Genomic DNA, 25406 nt, shown 5'->3' with positions numbered 1-25406 from the left:
TAACTGAAGGTTAACTTGCATTAACTATATGCACTCATCCTTTCTACCACACAGTTTAAATCTTAGGAAAAGATTTTTTAATCTTGTTGTAAGCATAATATTCTATTTGTTGTATAACTTGCACAGCTGTTTCAGTATAAGATGCACACACACACACACACACACACACACACACACACACACACACACACACACACACACACACTGTTTATGGTTTATAATATTTGCGTAGCTGCTGTGAGCTTTAATATTTCTATATCTCATAGACATAGTCATTTTTGGCACTATACTTGTCCAGTATTTTGATGTATAATTTTATTTGTTAACTATTAAAAGCAATGTGAGTATATACATTTTTTCTAGTTGCATGTGCCCTATGTTATGAAAAAAATACTTACTGTATATTTAACGTTTTGTCATTAGCCTCATGTTTTTATGGAAACACAATGTAAAATTTACGGGCTTTAAAAATCAAATCAATAAATCTTCCAGGGAAGAATCCAGACTGAGTGATGCATTACATTTGTGGAAAACAACTGCCTTTACATCCTCTGAGCGGGAGGCATTTAGCAATTTTCTGGAAATATTATCTACACTTGTTGAAACTTCGATCATAAAACAGATATGGTTTTCCTTACTTCTTTGATGGCTATAGAACATGTACTTGTTTTGTTAAAAATATTAGAATAAGGATGTTTCAGTATTCCTGTAGCTTTTGCTATGAAGCCACTGCAGCCCATTTATTTAAGAACACTTAAAAATTGATCTTTTGTGGTTGCCTATATGTCTTTCAACAACATTTAAAATGGCACAGTAATTCCCTAGTCCAGCTGCTACTAATCTCTGACTAATGGTATGAGGTGACACATAATGTTCTAGACAGTCCATTACTTGTTCTTGGATTGGAGGCACATATGTGAAGGGGTTGCACAACACAACCTTGTTGTGGTCAGACATGGTCAACCAGAGCCTTGAAAACTAGCATGCCTGCTCTCATGTTCCTACTCAGTCAAACATGGGTCCACTGCCACATCCAAATGCACCAGAACTTTGGATACTGCATGATTCAAACAGCCAGCCAAACGGAGACTCACAATGAGCCACTTTTCGACTCTGTCAGGTGCAGATAATGGTGTCTCACACGAATATGCAGCATCTCCTGGTACTTTACAGTGATCACTAAACATCTGATGCTGTTCATGCTCTTTATGTACCTTATCAGGCCTGGTAATAACACTAAACAAAAACAACACTAATGAAGTCTGGGGGCCATTCTACCAGTCACAGAGAATTGCAGCTCTAATCATTGGCATACCTACAGATTGTGTAATTTTGTACAAAGTTACATTGACCTCAGACCATGTTTCCCATGTGCTTGACTTTTTGGTAAGGTAATGTACACTGAAGCACCAAATAAACTGGTATAAGCATGCATATTCAAATACAGAGATATGTAAACAGACAGAATATGGTGCTGTGGTCCAGCAACACCTATATAGAACAAGAAGTGTCTCGCACAGTTGTTGGATCAGTTACTGCTGCTGTGATGGTAGGTTATCGAGATTTAAATGAGTTTCAATGTGGTATTACAGTCAGCGCATAAGCGATGGGACACAGCATCTCCAAGATAGCAATGGAGTGGGGATTTTCCTGTACGACCATTTCACGAGTGTACCGTGATTATCAGGAATCTAATAAAACATCAAATCTTCAATATTGCTGTGGCTGGAAAATGATCCTGCATAAATGGGACCAATGACGACTGAAGAGAATCATTTGATGTGACACACAAATATCTAAAACTAATATATTGAAAAGCAACAATTGAAATATAGATAACATTCAATTTCCTTTTATAACTTCCATAAGAAAATGAAATCAAAACTTTTATGATATATAAATTGGTACACAATCTAATGAACCACTAACATCAAAATCTGCATATTTATAAAAAGTCATTACATTTTGAGAATTTATAGCTCATTAGAAAACTTATAAATTGAGTATTCACAAGGCATTTTGAATTTTGTCAAACGTGTCATGTTGGGTTATAATCCAAGCATTTTTTGACAAATGTTTATTCTAGGATCCTATTTTGATTTTTATAACACTGTAACATCACTTTCAGAGAAAAGTAAACATTAAAAAATGATCTTGTAGTTCTGAAACAAATGCTGAGCTCACATCCTTTGTACTACTGAAAAACAGGAACAATAGATTACATTCCCATAGCTATTGGTCATTATCAGAAGTAGAATTATTATGTGAAAATTGTAAACATCAGTTTTGTATTTGACATGAATCAGGTCATTCATTAGTGACCTAAGGATGTTAAAATGTAAACATTTTACTGACTCTGGACTAATTGCACATTTGGCATGAAAAAGTGAGAGGGAAAGATACTGTTTGGATGTATTAAAAGGGTCAATCAAAAAGTTTCTTTTCAAAGGCAGTACAGTCTAGAATCAGTATACCAGTCAGACAAAATTCCTATGAGCACTGAGGCAATCATCACCGGCCACTGTGGCCTAGCGGTTCTAAGCGCTTCAGTCCGGAACTGTGTGGCTGCTATGGTCGCAGGTTCGAATACTGCCTCAGGCTTGGATGTGTGTGATGTCCTTAGGTTAGTTAGGTTTAAGTAGTTCTAAGTCTAGGGGACTGATGACCTCAGATGTTAAGTCCCATAGTGCTTAGAGCGATTTGAGGCAATCGTCTGACTGACACACCATGTTGACAAAACCCATTTGGTAAAACATGGCATGTCCACGTCTGACAGGAATTATCAACCCATGAAGGTCTTTTTTAAGGGACTGAAGACTTGATAATCACTTGGCAAGAGATCAGGACTATAGGGTGTGTGCTTAAGTGTCTCCCACTTGATTTGGTGTAACTTCTGTGTTACGACATTTGCGATATGGGGAACACGTGTTACCCTGAAGCAGCAGCACCCCTTGGAATACCATTCCATAATGGTGGTTTTTGACAGAAATGCTGACCTATATACATTCTTCATTCTCCAGTGGATGTCCACCAGTGTTTGTCCTTCATCAACCAAGAAAAGAATAGCACCATGTTGGTCTTGTTTGGACACATTTGCTAATAACATCGCCAAAGTTCATGTTTCTGCATTTATCGCATGCACATCGAAAAGTCATGAATGCCACCCTAATCCTTTGCCTACATATTGGTACTTACATACCTGCATCAGAGTCAAGCCACATTGCATATATGCTGCACCAGTGCCCTGAAATGAGAACTTTTTGATCACCCCTTATAGAAAGCAGATACATTTTTTAAAAGTTCACTTAATGTCACAGTGTTGCACAGTATTGATGCTCACGATAAAATGTTTATCACACTGAGTTACATGTGGAATCCAATGCTTGAATAAATCATGAAAATCAGTTAAACTGATCTCCACCCTTTTTATTTCTGGCAACCAACTCTACTATTATAGGAAGTGTACCCTGTAGATTGTGAACTTCCAAGTGACAACTATGCAGTTTTAACGTTTTTAAGATATTCTAGAATAAAGGTAAGTATATGACTACTCATTTTTCTTGAACAAAGTCAGAATGAGCATAACTGAATGCATATCTAGCATGGAATCAGGTACTAATTCCAGTCAGGAAACCAATTACCACCGTAACATCAACTGTACTGTCATTTAGCTTACTGCTCAAGTCTCTAATATTATGATGGAAAATTTGTCAGTTTCTGCTTTTCAGAATAATTGATATCATTTTGTCCAAAAATAATAACTACTCAATGATCTGAGACTTTATTCTGTTATTTGACTAATGAGTTTTTCCATGGGTCTTTATACAACAGGTGAACAATAATATGGACATACCACAAAAACAACACATCACCACACCTATTATGGTGTAGGACACCTGTTGGTATTCACAACACATTCCATTTGTCTCATAAATACATGTCCTGTATTGTTTTCAAGGGATTCATATAGAATTCTTCCTGAAAAATAGTGGCGAGTTATTGGAATGACGATGGAGCTGGATATCGATCATGAGCCCTTGTCTGCAAAGTAGACTACAAAGGCTCAATAGTACTAAGATCTGGTGACTGTTGTGGCCAGGGGAGGAGTGACAATTTATCCTCATGCACACAAAATCACTCCTGGACAATGCGAGCTGTGTGAGCAGGGGACTCGTCTTCTCAGAACACAGCATCACCATAGTGGGATGAAACATTGTACCATGGGATAGACCTGGTGAGCCAAAATGGTCACATATTCCTTGGTTGTAATGTGAATTTGCAGAGTGAGCATGGGGCCCATGGAATACCACAATATGGTTGCCCAAATCATCATTGAACTCCCACCATGTTTCTTGAGACACAAACTCAGTAGAAGCTGGAAACAGTGTGGAACAAGACTCACCTGACTGAACCACTTTCTTCTACTGTTCCATAGCCCAGGTTTTATGGCTTTAGCTCCATGTTTTCCTGTTACAGGCATTTGCATCACTGATGTGTGGTATTCATATTCCAGCTGGCCCTGCCATTCTCAGTTCTAGAGCTCCCTTCATGTCGTTTTCCTGCTGACAGGTTTCGTGAATATGACATTCAGTTCTGTAGTGACTTTTGCAGCTGTCGTCTCTTATTTTTCACCATGATCCTCTTCAATGAGTGTCTGTCATGATCGCCCAACACACTCTTCCATCTTTGTTGTGACTTCAAGGATGATGTTTTTCCACTTTCCAGTATGTGGGTATAGATCTTAGATACAGTGCTTCTTGAAACACCAAAGACTTTGGCTACCTTGGTTGTGGAAGCACCCACCATATGAGTACCAACAATTTACCCATGTTTGAATTCACTTACCTTTGACATAATGTACTCACAACTACATAGAACACTGTTCTGACCTTGACTGAGACTTGCGACTTATTGAGGACATTTCACAGGTGGTGTTCATGGTCAAACACAACAGTATAACCAACAGGCATGGCTAGCACTGCATTTATGTCTGTGCATGCAGTTCTTGTGGTGTTCCCATATTTTTGTCCTACTCCTGTACATGAGTGCAGTTACTAAAGGTTGAAGTATTTATAGTGAGCTATCTGTGCAAAAACATTTGTTTGAACTGGATAAGGTTTCTCACACATTTAATAATACTACAAATTAATATAGCTAAGATGCATTCCATGGCTTTCATAATGTTATCTATTAAATATTTTCTTCAATCATGTGCTCATTTGCAAAGCCGATGAAACATGATGGCAGAGGTTTGTCTTACTGTAAGCTTTAAGTGTTTTATAGTTGCAGTCAGGGCATTAACAGCATTCAAACCTTTGTTGTATGCAACATCATTGGAGCCACCATAGATCACAAGGAAGGTTTTATTTGTTAGTTATTAGAAGTGACAATTATTTCAAGAAGAACTTGTATTTCTGCAATCTCCTGGTTTTAAATTACTTAAATGGCCATTTAACTTTTGATGCATTTTGTTTCTTGAATGATATCTCAAACATCGTTGTCACATAAAAAATATCACTTTCTTCTTCCAGGTTCCATGGAAAAGATTAGTTTTACTTTTCTGTATTTGACATTACATTTTTGTTATGGTTCACCATGTATATGAATGGAGACTGTGTTTGTTATGAACTTGTGGTTTGTTGAATTATTGTATCTTCTTTTAACTGAGCCTCATTTGAAATTTTGTCATACATAATTCTCTGTTGCATGTTATTAAGGTTGAAACTGACTTTGCCCATGGTTGACACAAAATATGTTTCATTTTGCAACAAGCATTTTCAGATGTTTTGTTAGTGGACAATGTATTTTTTGTTGCAACACTCACTTTTAATTGTTGTGTTATTTTTAATTCTCTCATGTCACTTATGAGAACTTCTTGTAGAAGTTTAAAATTTCTGAGATGCTTCCATTCAAATGCATGCACAATATATTACACTTTACGTATTTGCATTGAGAAAGTGTGGCTCAAACAGTAGAGAGTACTCTTGCAGATCTAGTTTACAGTTGAGTGGCAGATTACTGATTGTGCAGTAATCAGCAGACATGTTCCACATGTCAAAGTTATAATGCTTGACAAATAAGCTCAAAAATCATGTTGAAGAAAAGAAATAAATGATAGGTGTTAATGCATAAATCATAAATTACTCAAAGATACATCCAAAAATAATAGAATTATACCTGTGCAAGTTCTTCGGTCTTCCATGAGATTATATCCTGGTGGGCAAAGACACCTGAAGCTCCCTTTCACATTTTGGCAGTGGTGAGAACATACAGATGGATCAACAAGGCATTCATTAATGTCTGAAAACATACAATAGAATAAAATTTGTATTGTCACATAGCATAACACATAAAAACTGGAGCATGAGTGACTCATTAATTGCTACTGTTGCTTGCAACTAATGAACAGTATGTTATAAAATTTCAATAAATTAATTACATTACAGAATAAGTGTATACAGTTCTCTACACATTTCAATAAAATCTACTCTCAGTCAAATACAGTTTTTAAAATCACAAATTATATATGAGAGTAACTGATAACTTTTTTATTAGAAAGCAAAAATTTATAGGTATTTTTATAGGGTAGTTCACTATTTTCTAGTGAAGCTTGTTGGCTTGATTTTTCACCATATTGTAGACCCTGCCTGTTCTGTTTCTCTCTGGCCAAGGTTGAGGTTTCATTGATCCCTGTTAGTCCCAATCAATTGGCACATTATTCAAAATTTTCCCAAAGGCTCAAGGGGAGTTGATAATGTACCACCTTCAATAGCATTCCGTACCATATATCCAATTCAGCTACTGTATGCAGTAGGGTTTAAAACATGGGAATGGATAGGGGTAAAAACAATTCTGTAGAACTATGATATATCATAACAATGGCTGTATGTAGCAATAACTGAAAACATCAGAATGGGTATAGGTAAACATCAATTCTGTAAAACTGCCACACTTCATAAATTGAGCACTGAAACATAAAAGACTGCAAATACTCTGTAATAGTATCAGTATGATTCTCAAAGTTGTGCTGATGACCATATAGATTTATGTTTCTTCCTCCTTAATTAAATTTAGCATTTGTACTACTTGTGGGTGATTGGACAACACTGCTACATATTCCATTATATTTATTACAAACATAATCTATTGTGAGACATGTTTAACTTACCTTTCCTCACACTTTTTTATGCTAGATATCCACAAGTTAGTTTCAAAAGATTCACATATCACAAACATATGAATCATATATTTTTAAAGGGACTTAAATCAATTGACATACATTTGTGGGAAATTCTGAAGAATGGTTGAAATTGTGTAATAACTTTATATGGGCATCTTTACTGGCACTGTTATATGATGCAAATTTGAACAAAAAGGTCTTGAACCTAAGATCTTCAGAAAAAGACTGTCTCATGGTGACGAGGGTAATCAGACTCCCTCTAACTCTAAAACAGGGAACAAGGGAGGAGTCTTATACTCCCACTTCTCAAGATAAAGTACTACAGCATTAGTTTTCAGGATGGCAGTTATCCAACATGGACATCCACTGGCCAATATGACTTGCAGCAGATATAACTTATTCACATGGCTCTCTTTTAGAAGACTGGGGCTGACACAAGTCCAGGATCCAGTTTCAGGAGGGTCTATCTGGACAAAGGTGCTCTTATGTTTGTGTGTGGAAGGGTGGGAACAGTGTAGTGGTTTAAGCAGATGGTGCCTACGATCTTTTCATGGGAGGAGGACAAGCTGCTGGTGAAGACACTGGCTGAGCTCTTTAAGAGTGCAAAGGTATCAATTTGGGCACCAAAACGTCTTAAGCATACTGCTCCAAAGACTGTTTGAGAAAATAAAGATGCAAAACAAAAGGGTCTTGACAGAGTATTTGAGGGTAATCAACTGAAAGAATATATCGGATGGTCAAATCCTTGCAGTAGAAGTCAGCAAAAAATTCCTGGCATTAGGAGTTCCACGAGCGAATTTTATTACATCATCTGTGTGCTTTAATAGTTTAGTTTCTGTGTGTAAATTTAATATCTAATAGCCACAGTTCTCGCATTTTCATTTGTGTTGGGAAGTAAACTGATTTTGTGACATAATCAGGGTTGAATTATTTAGTTTTACCTGAGTTGATTGCTTCGGTAGTTAGGTTTTTCAATATCTGCGTATTATTAGACACAGTTCCTGTGTTTTCGTCAGGGTGTACAGTAGAGTTGTACAGCATGTGCCAATAGTCTGTTTATCTGCATAGTTTAGTTTTCCACGGTCTTTAGTATGGATGGAGACTGCGATTGTTGTGTGCGAATGTGAACCAAGTTGGTGACACTTCGCTCTCAGCTTCAGGCTGTGATGGCTTTGGTTACGCAGCTTGAGGCTGCAATGGATGGGCACCACTGTTGTGGGCCAGCCGTGGGGATCCAACAGATGTCCAGCATGTCCAAGTCCTCCAATCAGTCCTCACTGGTGGCCAACCCAGTTACTACTGGCACTGAGGTTGACCCCTCACCTGTGGTCGAGTGGGAGGTCACCTTGGGGTGAAGCAGGCAGCGAAAGACTTCCCAGGTGGCCACACATAAGGCCTCCCCGGTTTGTCTGACAAACATGTTTCAGGTGCTGTCTATGGATGACACTGTCGCTGAGCCAGATGCTGTCGCCTGTCCTGTTTCAGAGGAAACCACTCAGCCTGCAAGGTCCAGGCAATCACAGAGGGTGTGATTATTGGTAGTTGGGAGCTCCAACCTTAGGCATGTTAAGTGGACCCTTATGGACTTGGTTGACAAGAAGGGAAAGAAAACCAACATGCACTACATACTGGGTGGAGTCATTCCAGATTTGGAAAGGGTCCTCCCGTATCCCATGAAGAGCACAGGGTGCAGCCAACAGCAGGTGGTTGCTCATGTAGGTACGAATGATGTGTGTCACTTTGGATCAGAAGATATTCTCTCTGGTATCTAGCAGCTAACAGAAGTGGTAAAGGCTACCAATCTTGCTTGCAAGATGAAAGCAGAGCTGGCCATTTGCAGCATAGTCGACAGGACTGATTGCTGACCTCTGGTACGAAGCTGAGTGGAGGGTCTGAGTCAGAGGCTCAGATGGTCAGCGGCTGAGTAGACTGCAGATTCCTTGACTTATGCCAAAGGGTGGTTGGGTTTCGGGTTTGCTGAATAGGTCAGGTGTCCATTCTATGCAGGAGGTGGCCACATGGGTAGCAGGGGCTGGGTGGCGTGGACTGGGCAGTTTTTTTATGTTGGAGGGTCTCGGGAAAACACAAGAAGGGCTTCAGTCACAAAGAGTGCAGGCTGAACACAGGAAGAATGTAGGTACAGGAACCATTGGTATAACACTTTTAAATTGTCATAGCTGTGTTGGGAAAGCACCATAGCTTCAAGAGCTAATAGAAAGCACTGATGCTCAATTCGTCATAGGCACTGAAAGCTGGCTAAAGCCAGATATAAGCTCAGCTGAAATCTTTGCGAAGAACCTAACAGTGTTCCAAAAGGATACGCTAAACACGGTTGGTGGTGGCATGTTTGTTGCTGTTAGAAGTAGTTTAACTTGTCGAGAAATTGAAGTAGATACTTCCTGTGAATTAGTGTGGGCAGAGGTCATTGTTTGAAACCAGAATAAAATTATAACAGGATCATTTTACTGACCTACAACTCAGATTATACAGTAGCTGAAAGGTTCAAAGACAACTTGAGTTTGATTTCAAACATGTACCCGACTCATACGATAATAGTTGGTGGTGACTTTAATTTACCCTCAATATGTTGGCGAAAATACATGTTTAATTCTGGAGGTACACATAAAATATCATCCGTAATTTTGCTAAACACATTCTCTGAAAATTATTTCAAGCAGTTAGTTCATGAGCCGACGCGAATAGTAAACGGTTGTGAAAACACACTTGACCTCTCAGCAACAAATAATACTGAGTTAATAACGACGATCCAAACTGATACAGGGTTGTCGTAGTGAGATTGAATATTGTAATCCCCAAATCCTCCAAAAATAAGCAAAAAATATACCTATTAAAAAAAAAGTATTGGCAGCAATTCAGAGATTTATACCAAATAAATTAACAAACAACGGAGCTGATCCTCCTTAGTACACAAAACACGTTAGAACACTGTCACAGAAACAACGAAGCAAACATGCCAAATTTAAAAAGACGAAAAATCCCCAAGACTGGTGATCTATTACAGAAGCTCGAAATTTAGCATGGACTTCAATGTGAGATGCTTATAACAGTTTCCACAACAAAACTTTGTCTCGAAACCTGGCAGAAAATCCAAAGAGATTCTGTTCGTATGTGAAGTATGTTAGCGACAAGAAACAATCAATGCCTTCTCTGTGTGATAGCAATGGAGATACTATCAAAGACGGTGCTGCCAAAGCAGAGTTACTTAACACAGCCTTCATAAATGCCTTCACAAAAGAAGACAAAGTAAATATTCCAGAATTCGAATCGAGAATAGCTGCCAACATGAGTAATGTAGAAGTAAATATCTTCGGAGTAGTGAAGCAACTTAAATCACTTAATAAAAGCAAGTCTTCTGGTCCACATTGTATACCAATTAAGTTCCTTTCAGAGTATGCTGATGCATTAGCTTGATACTTAACAATCATATACAATCGTTCTCTCAACGAAAGATCCGTACCCAAAGACTGTAAAGTTGCACAGGTCACACCAATATTCAAGAAAGGTATCCCATATCATTAACGTTGATATGCAGCAGGATTTTGAAACATATATTGTGTTCAAACATTATGAATTACCTCGAAGAAAACTGTCTATTGACACACAGGCAACAAGGGTTTAGAAAACATCGTTACTATGGAACACAACCAGCCCTTTATTCACATGTAGTGTTGAGTGCTATTGACAAGGGATTTCAGATCAGTTCTGTATTTCTGGATTTCTGAAAGGCTTTTGACACTGTACCACACAAGCGGCTCATAGTGAAATTGCGTGCTTATGGAATATTGTCTCAGTTATGTGACTGGATTTGTGATTTCCTGTCAGAGAGGTCACAGTTTGTAGTAATTGACAGAAAGTCATCAAGTAAAACAGAAGTTATTTCTGGTGTTCCCCAAGGTAGTGTTATAAGCCCTTTGCTATTTCTTATCTATATAAATGATTTGGGAGACAATCTGAGCAGCTGTCTTAGGTTGTTTGCAGATGACGCTGTTGTTTATTGACTATTAAAGTCAGAAGATCAAAACAAATTGAAAAATGATTTAGAAAAGATATCAGAATGGTGCAAAAATTGGCAGTTGACCCTAAATAACTAAAAGTGTGAGGACATCCACATGAGTGCTAAAAGGAATTCGTTAAACTTCGGTTACACGATAAATCAGTCTAATCTAAAACCCATAAATTCAACTAAATACCTATGTGTCACAATTATGACCAACTTAAATTGAAAGGAACACATAGAAAATGTGGGGAAGGCTAACAAAAGACTGTGTTTTATTGGCAAGACACTTAGAAAATGTAACAGATCTACTAAGGAGACTGCCTACACTACACTTGTCTGTTCTCTTTTAGAACGCTGCTGCAAGGTGTGGGATCCTTACCAGATAGGACTGATGGAGTACATCGAAAAAGTTCAAAGAAGGGCAGCACATTTTTTATTATCGTGAAATATGGGAGAGAGTGTCACAGAAATGATACAGGATTTGGGCTGGACATCATTAAAAGAAAGGCATTTTTCATTGCGACGGAATCTTCACATGAAATTCCATTCACCAACTTTCTCCTCTGAATGCAAAAATATTTTGTGACCTCCATAGGGAGAAACAATCACCATGATGAAATAAGGGAAATCAGAGCTTGTACGGATAGATGAAGGTGTTAGTTCTTTCCGTGTGCTATACGAGATTGGAATAACAGAGAATTGTGAAGGTGGCTCAATGAACCCTCTGCCAGGCACTTAAATGTGATTTGCAGAGTATCCATGTAGATGTAGATGTAGATTCATGCTAATGACAGGCTTCTGCTCCAGGGACTTAGTGAACATCAGGATAAAACAGCGTGAGGAAGGAAGCATGATGGAAATCGTATTGGCCTCAGCCTACCTTCTCTACGAGGGTGGAACTAATCCTTTCCAGGAAGTGAGGAGGCTGGTAGATAGCTGTTCACAGTAAAATGAATAACTGCTGGTTGGTTGCAATGCCAATGCCTGCAACCCATTGTGGGGAAGCAGCAACATCAACATCAGAGCTGAGCACCTACTCAAACTACTACTAGAAAATAGTCTAGATATCTTGAATAGGGGTAGCACACCTACTTTCAGGAACAGAAGAAGGGAAGATGTTATGAAATAGCTTTCAGGGTACTTATGTCAAACAGTGGCATGTGATAGTGGAGTAATCCTTACCAAAGACATAAAATCACACTTATCTGAAGTCAGAATTTCAATAAGGAACCCTGTAGATTTTGAGGAACTGGCAGACGCAGTGACATCTGCCAATACAACCATGTATTTAGGAAACTGTCCAGTCATGAAGAAGTGCACAAATAGGAGTGTACCTTGATGGAACAACAAGCTGGAAGAGCAAAGGAAGTAGGTAAGCAGACTGTTCAACCATGAAAGGAAGAAAGGACAATGGAAAAATATCAAGAGACTGTTGTCAAATGCAGATTTGCGATCAAGGAAGCAAAGTTATCTTCCTAGAAGGTATTTTGTAAGCTACTTGTGTTAGACTTCATAAGATCATTAGAAAGCCAACTAATCCAGGAGGTACTTTAAGGAAGGAGGATAGCGAATACACAGGAACAGTGGGTGAGATGCTGCACATCCTCCTCAAGAATCATATTGTTCAATGCACTCTGACAGATAACAAAGACCAGAAGTTTGTCCCTACGAGAGACTATTTTATAGGTAATGAAAGGTAAGAATGGGAATTTGCAAGAAAGTGTGTTGATTTAAAAAAATCCAATGGGCAGTGTGACAATTTCTATCATTCAAGACACCGTGCCCAGATGATACCCTTCCAGTTTTACTGTAATAACAGGATATATTTAATTAGATTCCTATTTAGACTGTTTAGGATCAGCATAGCAGCAGGAATCACTCCTAATGCTTGGAGGACAGTGAGGGTTATTTTCATTCCAAAGCCAAGGAGAACTAATCATGTCAAGGCCAAGGATATGAAAGTGATCAGTCTGTCCTCCTACCTTTCAAAGCTATTACAAATCTGGTTAATGTGTATGTTGGGGAGAAGAGGTTAACTGAGGTTCCTGGGGGCTTTTAACAATACAAACTATGAATACATGGTTAGAGCTGCAGAAGAACATGGCACTGAGACCACCATATGCAGGTGGATTAAGACCATGCTAAGTATAAGGTACAAGCCACTATGATGAATGGGAAAATGGTGAACAATATCACCAGGGGGTGCCCACAAGGAGTGCTATGTCCCCAATGCTGTGGAACCTAGTGGAGAGTGAACTTATTGAAGAGTTAAATACTAGAGGATACTTCTGCCAACGATATGCAGACGATGTAGTCACAGTAATAATTGGCAAATTTTCTAGTACTGTTAGGGAAATGTGCAATAGACATTGTGGAAAACTGGTGCAGAAAACAAGGTCTATGAGTTAATCCCAAGAAACTGTTTTAGTAATAGTCGGCAGCCAGTAGGCCAGGCAGAGTAAACGGGGCGGAGCTGCAATGGCATTATTGGTTGCACAATGTGTTTGGTGTGAAGTAACAGTGAGGCAGGGAACTGCAGCATTGCTTGAAGTTATTGCGATGTATGAGGTGGGGGCACTAGGCCAGAACCAGGAGTGCGATGTGTAAATGGCTGACATATGGGAATTTACCCCTGCCATAGTTTCTGTCTCTCCTTGATGCTATGTCAGAAGAGAGGGGAAAAGCAAATTTAGCTTGGGCAATGGCCTTGCCGCAGTGGCTACACAGGTTCCTGTGAGATCACCGAAGTTAAGCGCTGTCGGGCATGGTCGGCACTTGCATCTGTGACCATCCTGGCCACCATGCACTGTTGCCATTTTTCAGGGTGCACTCAACCTCGTGATGCCAATTGAGGGGCTACTCGACCGCATAGTAGCGGCTTTGGTCAAGAATACCATCATAATGACCGGGAGAGTGGTGTGCTGACCCCACACCCCTCCTATCCACATCCTCCACTGAGGATGACATGGCACTTGGATGGTCCCGGTAGGCCACTCGTGGCCTGAAGATTTTGCTTGAGGTGTGTGCCAGGTCAGTCGAGAGTCGGATGAGACCTGTGCTGGTCTACGCTTGTAGGTGCCAGTCTGGCAGCGATGTTGTAAATATTCTATGTAAATCTGTACTTTATTTCCATGTACTTGTTCAGGCTGTATTCCGCCTCTGGGGGCCCCACACTGGGGTGGGACGGAATGGCAGCCGGGTACTTGGAGACTGCATGGTCTGCCTGAAGGAGGGCAGTGACAGTGGTCAGCAGCGGGTCCAGGACAGGCCATGTTTGCTTCCCATTTGGCGTACCAGGGTCTGGGTGAGGTGTGCACTGCAGGAGATGTGGCAGCGGTGCGGCATCGCCAGTGTTGGTGGTGGGTGTTGCCAAACGGCAAGCACCACTAGCGGCAAGTTGCGGCACAGCATCCAGGAGGGCACGGGTTCGAGTCTAGTCCTGTCCTGTGAGCAGCAGCAGCTGAGGGCCACGGGTGACCAGTACAACCACCTTCGTCCCATGTCCGGACAGAGCAGGCCAAACTGGGTGGAGGGCAAAGGGGACCAGGGACTGTAATAGTCTCTGGAATTGCGGGCAGTAAAGCAGTGCCAGTTGCTATGCACCGGCAGGTGGCGACCGGGTGAGCACAGCTGACTTCCATTGTCAGGTGGTCTTGATGACCACAGCAGCGGTGTTGGCAGTCCAGGAGAACTGAGATGGCCGGACTCACAGAACAGCGCACGGGCGGCATGCCGACATTACACTTCTGTAAACTAGCTGAATAAAGGAATACTTCTGAATACCGCTGTATCACTCTGCACTGCCCCTTGACGCTATTGAACTTGCTTGGCCCCCTGACGAAAAGCGGCGCGGTGGGTCCTGGCTTCAGCTCGGCCATCTGGAGTCCCAGGTTCAGCCATCAACGCCCTGCATAGCGCTATCAGAGTGTGCACTGAGGAGAATTTGCATAGGGGTTACAAAGATCATAGCATCTCTATTTATTCAGAGAGCCAAGAAGCTGTGAAATCTATATCAGCCCCTGCAATGATATCAAAGATCATTGCAGAATGCCACAAAGTCAGGAGACTAAGGGAAAGCAGCAGGTAAAGCCTGGTAACTCGCAAAATTAGTGGCAGTGAACAAGCTGACAGACTGGCCAGGACAGGTGCAACAACTCCATTTATTGGACCAAACCCTGTCCTAAATATGACTAAGGCAATGGTAAAATGAAAACTGTGTAGCTGGATCAGAGACCAGCATGTAGAATATTGGACTACGGTCCAAAAACAAAAACATGGCAAACTAATGATGCTGAAACCGTGTTTCAAGAGAAGTTGTGTCATCCTGAACAGGAAATAGATTAAACTCATCATAGGACTCACAACTGGCCATGTGAACTTTAAAGAAACACCTACACATAATGGGTATAAAGGAAGAAGCCCCTAAGTGAAGAGTATGAGGTGAGTATGAAACCATGCCACGCCCAATCTTCCAGTGCGAAGCTCTGGGAACTAGTAAAGTGTCTCCTACTACTTCTTAAGGGTACCTGTTAACCTTACTAGAATCACAGGGAATGAGACCACACAATAAATGCAATTTCAGTGCAGTCAATAGTAGCCTAAGATCACTGTTGTTCTACTCTCCATGCATTTGTGCATTGTTATGTTATGTTATGTGGTTTATTCATCTCATTACATACAATTTTCAAATCATTTGATTTGATGTACAGGAGACATGTCAAGGTTTACAAAAGAAACTTTTTTCACTTTTTTAAGAGAACTACAAAAGTTTACATTATATTTTACATTTCTAAGTTACAGCTACACATGTACATAAAATAATAAATGTATTACAATCCCTGTGTTCAGATTGTGAAGCTGTCCTCAATGAATTCATCGACAGAATAATAACACTTTTCCACCAGGAGAGTAAAGAGCAATCTTTTCAGTGAACCAATCTCCATTTTAAATATATTACTGCCTTTTATTTTATTGAAAATTTTTAACCCCATATACTCTGGCGTTTGGGCATAAAGTTTTAAACGATGTGTTGGAAGTTTGAAGTTATCTCTGTGGCGAGTGCTGTAGTTGTGGTCAAAAAGGAAATTGTCTAGTGTATGTTGATTTCTATATAGGAACACCACCATCTCATATATGTAAAGTGAGGGGATAGATAGTACTTTAAAATTTTTTAACAGTGGTCGACAGGATTCCCGTTTTTTTGCAACACACATGTTTCTAATTACTTTCTTTTGTAATACTAGGAGCCTAGTGACATTTGCTGAATTTCCCCAGAAGATTATGCCATAACGAATAACTGACTCAAAGTAGCAATGATAAACTATCTTTCTGGTATCTATGTTTGTGGCACCTGACAAAATACACATTGCAAATGCTAAGTTGTTCAGTTGATTTGCTAAGTAATCTATGTGTACCTTCCAATTTAAATTTTTGTCAAGATTTAGGCCTAAGAACTTCACGTGGTTTGCTTCTGTGATATCCTGATCATTGCAAGTTATCTTTATTTCACTCCTTTCTACTGATTTAGCTTCAAATTGCATCATTTTGGTTTTAGTTACATTTAGTTTTAGTCCATTTTGATAGAACCAAGATTCAAGTTTTTCTAAAGTGTTTTTGGCTTTTTCTGGAATATTTTCAGATACCTCATTTTCAATTAGAACTGATGTATCATCAGCAAATAAGACTGAATGAACATCAATAGCAAGTGGTAGGTCATTTACGTAAAAAAGAAACAGATAGGGACCCAATATCGAACCTTGTGGGACTCCTTGGGGAACTGTTTTCCAGTCTGATGAATAATTGGTTCCATTTGAAGTTAAAATTACTCTTTGTTTCCTACCTGACAGGTAAGAGCTAAACCATTTTAAAGCAGTGTGTCTGATTCCACACATCTGTAATTTGTGGAGGAGTAATGCATGGTTCACTGAATCAAAAGCTTTAGTCAGATCACAGAATATACCTGTGACCTTTCTACCTTTATCTAACGTGGAGCATATTTTTTGGATAAACTCATTTATAGCATTCGCAGTGCTTTTACCCTGTTGGAATCCGAACTGGTTTTTAAAAATTATATCATTTACAGTAAGAAAGTTATTAATTTGTTTTGCTGCAATCTTTTCAAACACTTTAGAGAAGACCGGCAAGAGAGAGATAGGGCAGTAATTCCCCATATCTTCTGTCGATCCTTTCTTGAATAGAGGTTTGATCTCACCATATTTCAATACCTCTGGAAAGCATCCCTGTTCATAAGATTGATTTATAATAGTTGACAGTGGTTGGGAAATAATATCATACTCATACTTGATTACAGATGTTGTTATTTCATCCCACCCATGTGAGGTTTTGTTTTTTAGAGACAATATTTCCTTTTCCACATCCCTTTGGGTTATTTTTTCAAATTGTTTAAAAGATGTGTTCTGGCTGTTTTCCAAATTTGTGATGCCCTGATAGAATGTCATATCCACATCCGATCTTACTACGTTTAGGAAGAATTCATTGAAACAACTTGACATCTGAACAGGGTTTACTATAATTTCATTTTCATGTCTAATTTTCAAAATCTCATGAATTTTTACTTTGGCTCCTAGTTCAGACTGAACAACTGACCACACTGCTTTTGTCTTATTTCTGTGTTCTCGTATGAATTTATTATTTGCCATTTTTTTAGCTGCTGCTACAACTTTCCTAAATACAGCTTTATACTGTTTGACATAAATGACAAAATCTGGATTTCTGTTTGATTTTAACTCATTGTGGAGCTCTCTCTTTCTGGCACTAGAGATCTTTATTCCTGTTGTAATCCATTTGAGTTTACCATTAACCTTCTTTTGCTTATATCTACGAGGAAATGATTCATTAAATACCTCTAAGAAACAATTTAAGAATTTGTCATAGTTAATCGAGCTTGAACTATTGTAGTCTACAGGCCAGCTTATTATACTTAATTTACTGCGGAATAAATCCATTTTACTTTTACTGAGATCCCTTTTTATACACACTTCTGGAGACTTTAGGTTATTTGCTTTTGGGAGCTCAATAAACAGAGCTGAGTGATCTGAAATACTCAAGTCTAAGCAGTATTTGTGCTTATTTTCACTGTCAAATATGTAGTTAGTAATAATATTATCAATGCAGGTCACTGATCTGCTGTTTTCCCTAGTTCCTTCAGAAAAATTTAGCTTGAAACCAGATTTCTGAATTAAGTCACGAAATTTTGTGGAATCATTGCTTTCAACTAAGACATTTAAGTTGAAGTCTGCTGCTATAACAACTTTTTTCTTACTTTCTTTCTGGAGTTTTTCCAGGAGGCATTCGAATTTGGTTAAAAACACTTTTGTTACCGCACATCCAGGAATTCTGTAGATTACTATAACCAATGTATTCAGATCACTCAGCTCTACAGAGCAACTTTCAAACACGCTCTCTTCATTTAAATAATTAAAACTATCTCTTACTGTATAACTTATGGAAGAATTGACAAGAATCCAGGAGCCTCCACGAGATTTGCTTATTCTACAAAAGCTAGCAGCTACCTTAAAATTATTAATACTATTTAGTACTTTTATACTATCTTCTGTTAACCAGTGTTCATTTAGGCAGATTATTTTAATATTTACGGATTCTGAAAGCAGAATTTTTAGTTCGTCGATTTTTGAGAATTTACGATTTGGTAGTTCTGCCCCTAAGCCATTTATATTCAAGTGCATCAATAGATCATTTTTTCTTTTAGTTATTTCGCGTGCATCCTTTGTTTGGTACCTAAACTTTTTATTTTGAGTTTGAATTTTTTCTTTGTCACCCCTATCACAATGAATTAGTTTCCCTTGCTTCTTAGGACTTTACACACGTCTATAAACATTTTACTAAGGTTCACAGAGCCTAATCTATTCAAGTGCAGGCCGTCTTTTCCCAGACACTTGCAGTTTAAGAATTTGTTTGGGTCAATGAATACAGCACCGAGTCTGTTGCACTGTTCCCTAATGCCGGTATTTATCCTGTTGATGTAAGTATCACTTACCGATCTTCGATGAATGATTCCACTAATTACCAGCCTGGCTGTTGGGTATACAGTTTTCGCCGATCTAATCAGATTCCGCGTTTCATTCACAATTTCTTCCTCACTGTTACTGCGGATGGAGTTTGTGCCCACGTGGATTAAGACACCTCTGTAATCGTCGGTACTTAAAGTTTTGTTACCAGTTTCGCCCGTGTTTCTTTTCGTGGACAATACATTCTTAAAGTGTTTGTTGAGCTGATGCGATCGGATTCCAGGTCGAACATCGACCTTGCAGTCCGGCACAATAACATTTTTTAATATAGAATCACCTATTAACAGAAAATCGTTTTTGTCATCTTCTTTGTTCGTTGCACTTTTACGTTTGCCCTTCTTATTATAGGAAACTGTTTTCCATTTATACTTATCACTTGTTTCACTGACAGAGTTCTCTGTTGTATTATTTGCCGTATTACACAAATGCGGATGTTTGCCACTTTGTTCAGTAATGGGTTGATTTCTACACACGCAGGATTTTCTTTCAATAACCAGTTCAGAATTTTCTTGTTTCAATGCTAAAATTTCTGCCTTCAGCGCTTCAATGTCACTTTGAAGCAATTTAATAATTTCTTCTTTTGAGTTCACGGTACTTACGAGTTCGGCCGTCTCCATACGCAAACAATGTGGACACGACCATGGAAACTCGTCTTTTATGAGTTTTAAATTCACTTTCGCGCATTTTTCATGAAACCAGTAGTTACACTTCACACAAAAGATGCCTTTCATGACGCGTTTCGAACATTCCCTACACGATGAACTATTTAATTTAACCTTTTTTGAGGACTGAGATGTGTCACAACACTCTTCTATCGGCGCCATCTTCCTGGCTGTAGAACAGGGAGACCACTAACAAAACTATATGAATTTCATGATTCACCAATAAGAATACCTTCCTAGTCACTCAAAACATGTACAATATTCCTGAGTGTCATTTTTAAGGTTTGAAGCTATGGTCAAGATACTCTGTCCTCACTAATCCAAACATGATAGTCCTCCACTACATTTCACTTCATCTTCTGCTCTGTGAGCCACCTCCTTGGACGTTGCCCTCTACCTGTGTGATGTTACCACAAACATCATTGTAGATATTAATCAAAGCAACCAACTACCAACAATGCCTCCACTTTCATGAGATCCACCCCTTCCACATAAGAAAACCCCTGTAATCCTTCAAAGGACTCATATGCAGTAATGAGCTATAACCCTCTTCCACTGTGATAAACTTGCTTAGGTTATTAAGTAAAGGCACCTCCCTCCAAACCTAGTCCACAAACATTCTTCCAACACTCCACATCATACCCTCTAATGCCCCTAGCCTTCCAACAGCATCTGCTAAATAACAACAGAACTGTCACACTCTCTGCCAAGATACTGGATCTCAAAATTTACCCACCAATATTTCATGAGAAAAATTTAGCCTTTCTTCCAAATATTCCTATTTGCATTCACTAAACATCTATTTTAGACTTTCAGATAGGTTACACCAACAGGATCCTAGCAGATTATCTCTGAGTTTGTTTGATATGTGCTGCAAAGTATATGTGATAAGAACTGCAAACACTGGAGCAATACTCCAGAATTGTGAACACTACTGTGATGTATATTACTTCCTTTACAAGTGTCCTTAATTTCCCAGCATCCTTTCAACAAATCTATGTCTTCAATTTGCCTTCTATACAACTGGCATGTGTTTGTTCCATTTCATACCACTTCTTACTAATATATTTAATTATTACACTTAACTGATGTGACAGGCTCAAGATGTTGACCACTAATCTTGTAACTGGATACTATCAGGTTCCCTCCCTTTGTTAGGAGCATTACATCTATTTGTTGTCATTTAAAGAGGACTGCCATTCATTATGCCTCACAAAAGTTTTGTCCAAATTTTTCTTTCATTTCCTTACGATTGTCTGATTACAATATTTTCCAGTTGCATCATCAGTGAACAAACTGATACAGTCGATACAGTTGACCTTATCTCATAAAAGATTTATGCACCTTAACAATATCTACAAAAACTAACTAAACTCTGCCCAAACAGGCCACAAAGGCTCAATGGTACCGACTGGCCGTCGTGTCATCTTGAGCCCACAGGTGTCACTGGATGTGGATATTGAGTGGCATGTGGTCAGCACACCACTCTCCCAGCTGTTTGTCAGTTTACGAGACCAGAGCTGCGAATTCTCCACCAAGTAGCTCCGCATTTTGCCTCACTAGGGCTGAGTGCACCTCACTTGCCAACAGTGCTCATCAGCTTGGGTGGTCATCCTTCCAAGCACTAGCCCATCTCAACAGTGCTTAACTTTGGTGAACTGACAGAAACCGGTGCTACCACTGAGGCAAGGCCGTTGGCTTACTAGCAAGATCAGTGGTCCTATTATGCTTCCAGGGTCTCCTTCCATAGCTGAGCTGTCAGAGATGAAGACTAACATGTGAAACATCTGGGTCTTTTCTGTAAATTGTGCTCAATTACATGTTCTCCACAGGATGTGGCAACTGATACTACCAAAGAAACATGTGAATTAGCTGCATACTGTTGACACCATATTTAATATGTATTTGCGTTTGATATAATTAGGTGGTACCATTAATGGTTAGTACAAATGATAAAATTTATGGTTCCAGTCTCACACAATGAAACAAATAAAGAAAATCCCTACTATGGCCAGGGATTTTTCCACAGTGCGATGCCTGGACAAGGGAGAACATTGAACAAAATAGCCTCTCCAGAGTCTACAAAGGGAGAATATTGAACAGAATAGCCTCTCCAGAGTCCACAAAGACCGTAACCACAACTTTACTGACTGAGGGTGCGGCTTTGAACTTTTTCTTCAGAGGAGAGGTGGTGTTGTGGCACTCTGTGGATTTTTTTTTTCTAGTTCGAAGTGATGAACCCAAGTTTCATAGCCTGTGATGATGTTTGACAAAAATGACCATGTTAATCCCCTAATGCACAAGAAATTCTGCACAGATTGTCCTTGGTTGCTCTTTTAGATCTTCTGTTGGGTGGTGATGAACCCATTAGGTACATACGTTTGAGTACCCCTACTGGTGGACTAGTGTGTTAGCACTACCAACAGGGATGTTCAGTGGAGCAGCTAAGTGTTTGATTGTGATACATCAGTCACCTCAAATGAGAGTGTCCACATGTTCCAACACTGCAGGAGTTGCAGCTGTGTGCAGCCGAGATCAGACAGGAGATGAGACAGGTTTGTGCAACCTTGTTGTGTTGATGACACACACCTCGCACAATGCCTCACCATGCTTTCTGCAAGTGCCTATGGATATCTGTGATGCTCTGGTTTTCTGCCAAAAGAAACTCAGTCATAGCTCTTGAAACTACAGGGGCTGAAATGGGAGTATTCCACAATGTCCCACAATAAATTCTGTATTTTTTCAATTGGAACTGGCCAAGGAAAAAATGATGCATTGCATTACTTATTGAATGCCCCTTGTATATTGCATTTAAATGTTTCTATCTTGTTACTGAAGACTGAAGAGAAAAATGAAATTAAGTCTAATTGATAATCTTTAGTACTATATGCACAATTTCTTGGATCAGTTATGCAAGACATCAAAATATATTTTATTGTTGTTGTAAAATTTATAGTACTATGTTACTTATAAACTGTTTATAAACTACAAGGAATTAATCAATAAAAGTATCATCATGAAACTAAACAGTCTACAAACACTTTCATGTTTCCAAAAACATCAAGCTTGGTGTAATGATAGTTTTATTTGATTCTGGTTTTAAAATCAGTCAATTAATTAAGAAAATTGATGAAATAATAATAATTACCCACACAGCGCTTCCCAATACCATTAGACTTATATCCAGCTCTACAATAACAGCGATATGTCCCAAATAGATTCTCACATATCTGTGTAAGGTGACAGCGATTTAACTGCCTTTCTGAGCACTCATCAATATCTGCGATAAAAGAGATAGATAATTTCTGAGAATATACTAATATACAAGAACACAAATAATATGTATATAAATGTCTATCTCAACAATGGAGGCAAAATCAAAAATTATAAACACACAGAACTGCTGTCAAGCACACTGGATTATTAAATGGTTAATTAACATTTTTCATTTATTCAGTTTAACGTCTCATTGATACAAAGATCTTCACAGTCACAGTTCTACTTCAGGCAGATAGGAGTGCAAATTACATTATAAATGGCATTAGTAAATAAACTACTTTGGCATTGATGAGAGGTGTTTGGAAAAACCATAAAGATAGATTAAATTCTACAACCATGTTGCAATACATAAATGCAGTTTCTATAAATCCTCTGTTTTATACAGAAATGGGAAGGGAATCATGCACACTGCAACAGAAGCTTCAAAATATATTATCCTCCAATACAGGTTGGGATATTAATAACTTACAGGCATTTGAAAATAAAGGGAAAGCATTTTCATTGATGATGATTTCTATAAAATAATCATATTGAGTGCAGTGTGATAAAGACAACTATTCAGCATGCATAGGACAAACAAGCCAGCACATAGACAAACAAGCAAGATGTTGAACATTATAACTTAGTGTTTGAATTTATGTTATTTTTCAGAGGTCACACATTGAGGCATTTGAATTTCTCTGAATATAAGATTTAAAAAAATTGTAGAGTAGGTAAATTATAATGAAGAACAGCCCCTTTTTCACAACATAAAATGTTATTGTCGAAATAGCTGTGAGAATGCACTATGTTAAAAGATAAAAATATGTAGAATGCCCATTGTATAAAAAGCAAATATTTACTGGATCATGATTAATTAGAAAATAAAAATATGGTTCTGCTGAGGGCTTAGATTTATTAATGTTGATATTTATAGAATAAATGAAGTGTTTTGTATAGAAAAAATATGTAAAATGCACTTGTTAAAATGTAGGCCTACTTCTTAAGTTTAAAAATAATACAGTACCTCTGCAGTGTGAATGCTTATCATCATGAACAAATCCCTCTGGGCACATATTGTTATTATATTTTTTCCGAATAGCAGTGGACATTCTATACTTTATTTCACGAGACTTTGCATCATACTGGATACCAATGTCATCAGTTGATAGTTTTTCAACCAAATATCTGAAAATGAATTGAAAAGAGCACTTTCTGTAAATAAATGGGCAATACCCTGCCTTTATTTCATGGATTTTCTTCATCTAAAAACTGCTAAACATTGAAATCATAACAGTTTTTGGTAATTTAGTTGCATTTTCTTTCTTGTTAAAGATATGACCAATCAAGTTACACATTATCATCATTATATATTTTATTATCAGAACAGTAACATACAACAGGTGCACAAAAAGAATGAAATTTACTAATGAATTAATGAGTGTTGTATCCAGGTCATCTTATGATCCAGCAATAATAGTCAACAGTTAGGAACAGGAAAAAATGTTCTATTTTATGGTTAGTTTTTGCATTATTTGTTGCAGATTTAAGTCTTATTTTTTGGTGTCATTTATTGTCATCTTTTCCTCTTTCTAGTCATTTATTTTCATCCATTATGTTGAAAATGAAATTATATGTAGCATTTACATTATATTTATTACAACAAACACATTACACATATTCACGTTACATTGACTTGAGAAGAAAAAAGTGAAAATATTTATGTTATACTTGATAATTTAAAAAAATAACACTTTAAGGCAAGTGGGTTTTCAGCCAAACACTGCTGACAGTTTTTCAAATAATTGCATTATCATGATTTCTAGGTTATCTTCCAAGAGACTGTGCCATAAATCTGTCAACACTTCTCCATAGTTAGGAAACAGTCAAGTCTCTAAGAAGACAATCATATTAATTAAGTTACTGGCATGTTCTTCAATAAATGTGGCCTCCACAAGAATCCAGTTCACTCTGTCATCAAACAGAGAATTGATATACACAGTGCCTGCATTAGACAGCTCCTCCATGTTATCACAACAGAAAATAATTTCTACAAAATATTCAGCCACATTATTGGCAGTGGACAGAAATGAGTTCCAGTGCATTAAAACTGGAAGAGCAAAACCTTAGCATCTCTATCCTTTTCGTTCAGAAACTGCAAATACAAATGTTTGTTCTTCACAGTAATCAAGCATTCAGCCTTCAAATTGCATCTCATAATGTTTAACTTACTATGTTCC

General features: G+C 38.3%; 1 protein-coding gene across 1 annotated transcript in view; it reads right to left on the bottom strand.

Moving 5' to 3' along the window:
• LOC124555753 (hemicentin-1-like) overlaps positions 1 to 25406 on the bottom strand; it is an 817128-nt gene that overhangs the window by 88918 nt on the left and 702804 nt on the right. Inside the window, exons 49-51 of the mRNA XM_047129776.1 lie at positions 24194 to 24354; positions 23057 to 23188; positions 6178 to 6300 (exon numbers count right to left, since the gene is read on the bottom strand). Coding sequence (XP_046985732.1) covers positions 6178 to 6300; positions 23057 to 23188; positions 24194 to 24354 — 416 coding nt within the window. The remainder of the gene's footprint in view (positions 1 to 6177; positions 6301 to 23056; positions 23189 to 24193; positions 24355 to 25406) is intronic.

The sequence above is a fragment of the Schistocerca americana genome, chromosome X (assembly GCF_021461395.2).
Source record: "Schistocerca americana isolate TAMUIC-IGC-003095 chromosome X, iqSchAmer2.1, whole genome shotgun sequence".
NCBI lineage: Eukaryota > Metazoa > Arthropoda > Insecta > Orthoptera > Acrididae > Schistocerca > Schistocerca americana.
Note: the sequence above shows the minus strand (reverse complement) of the source record. Positions and strands in the feature narration are given on the sequence as shown.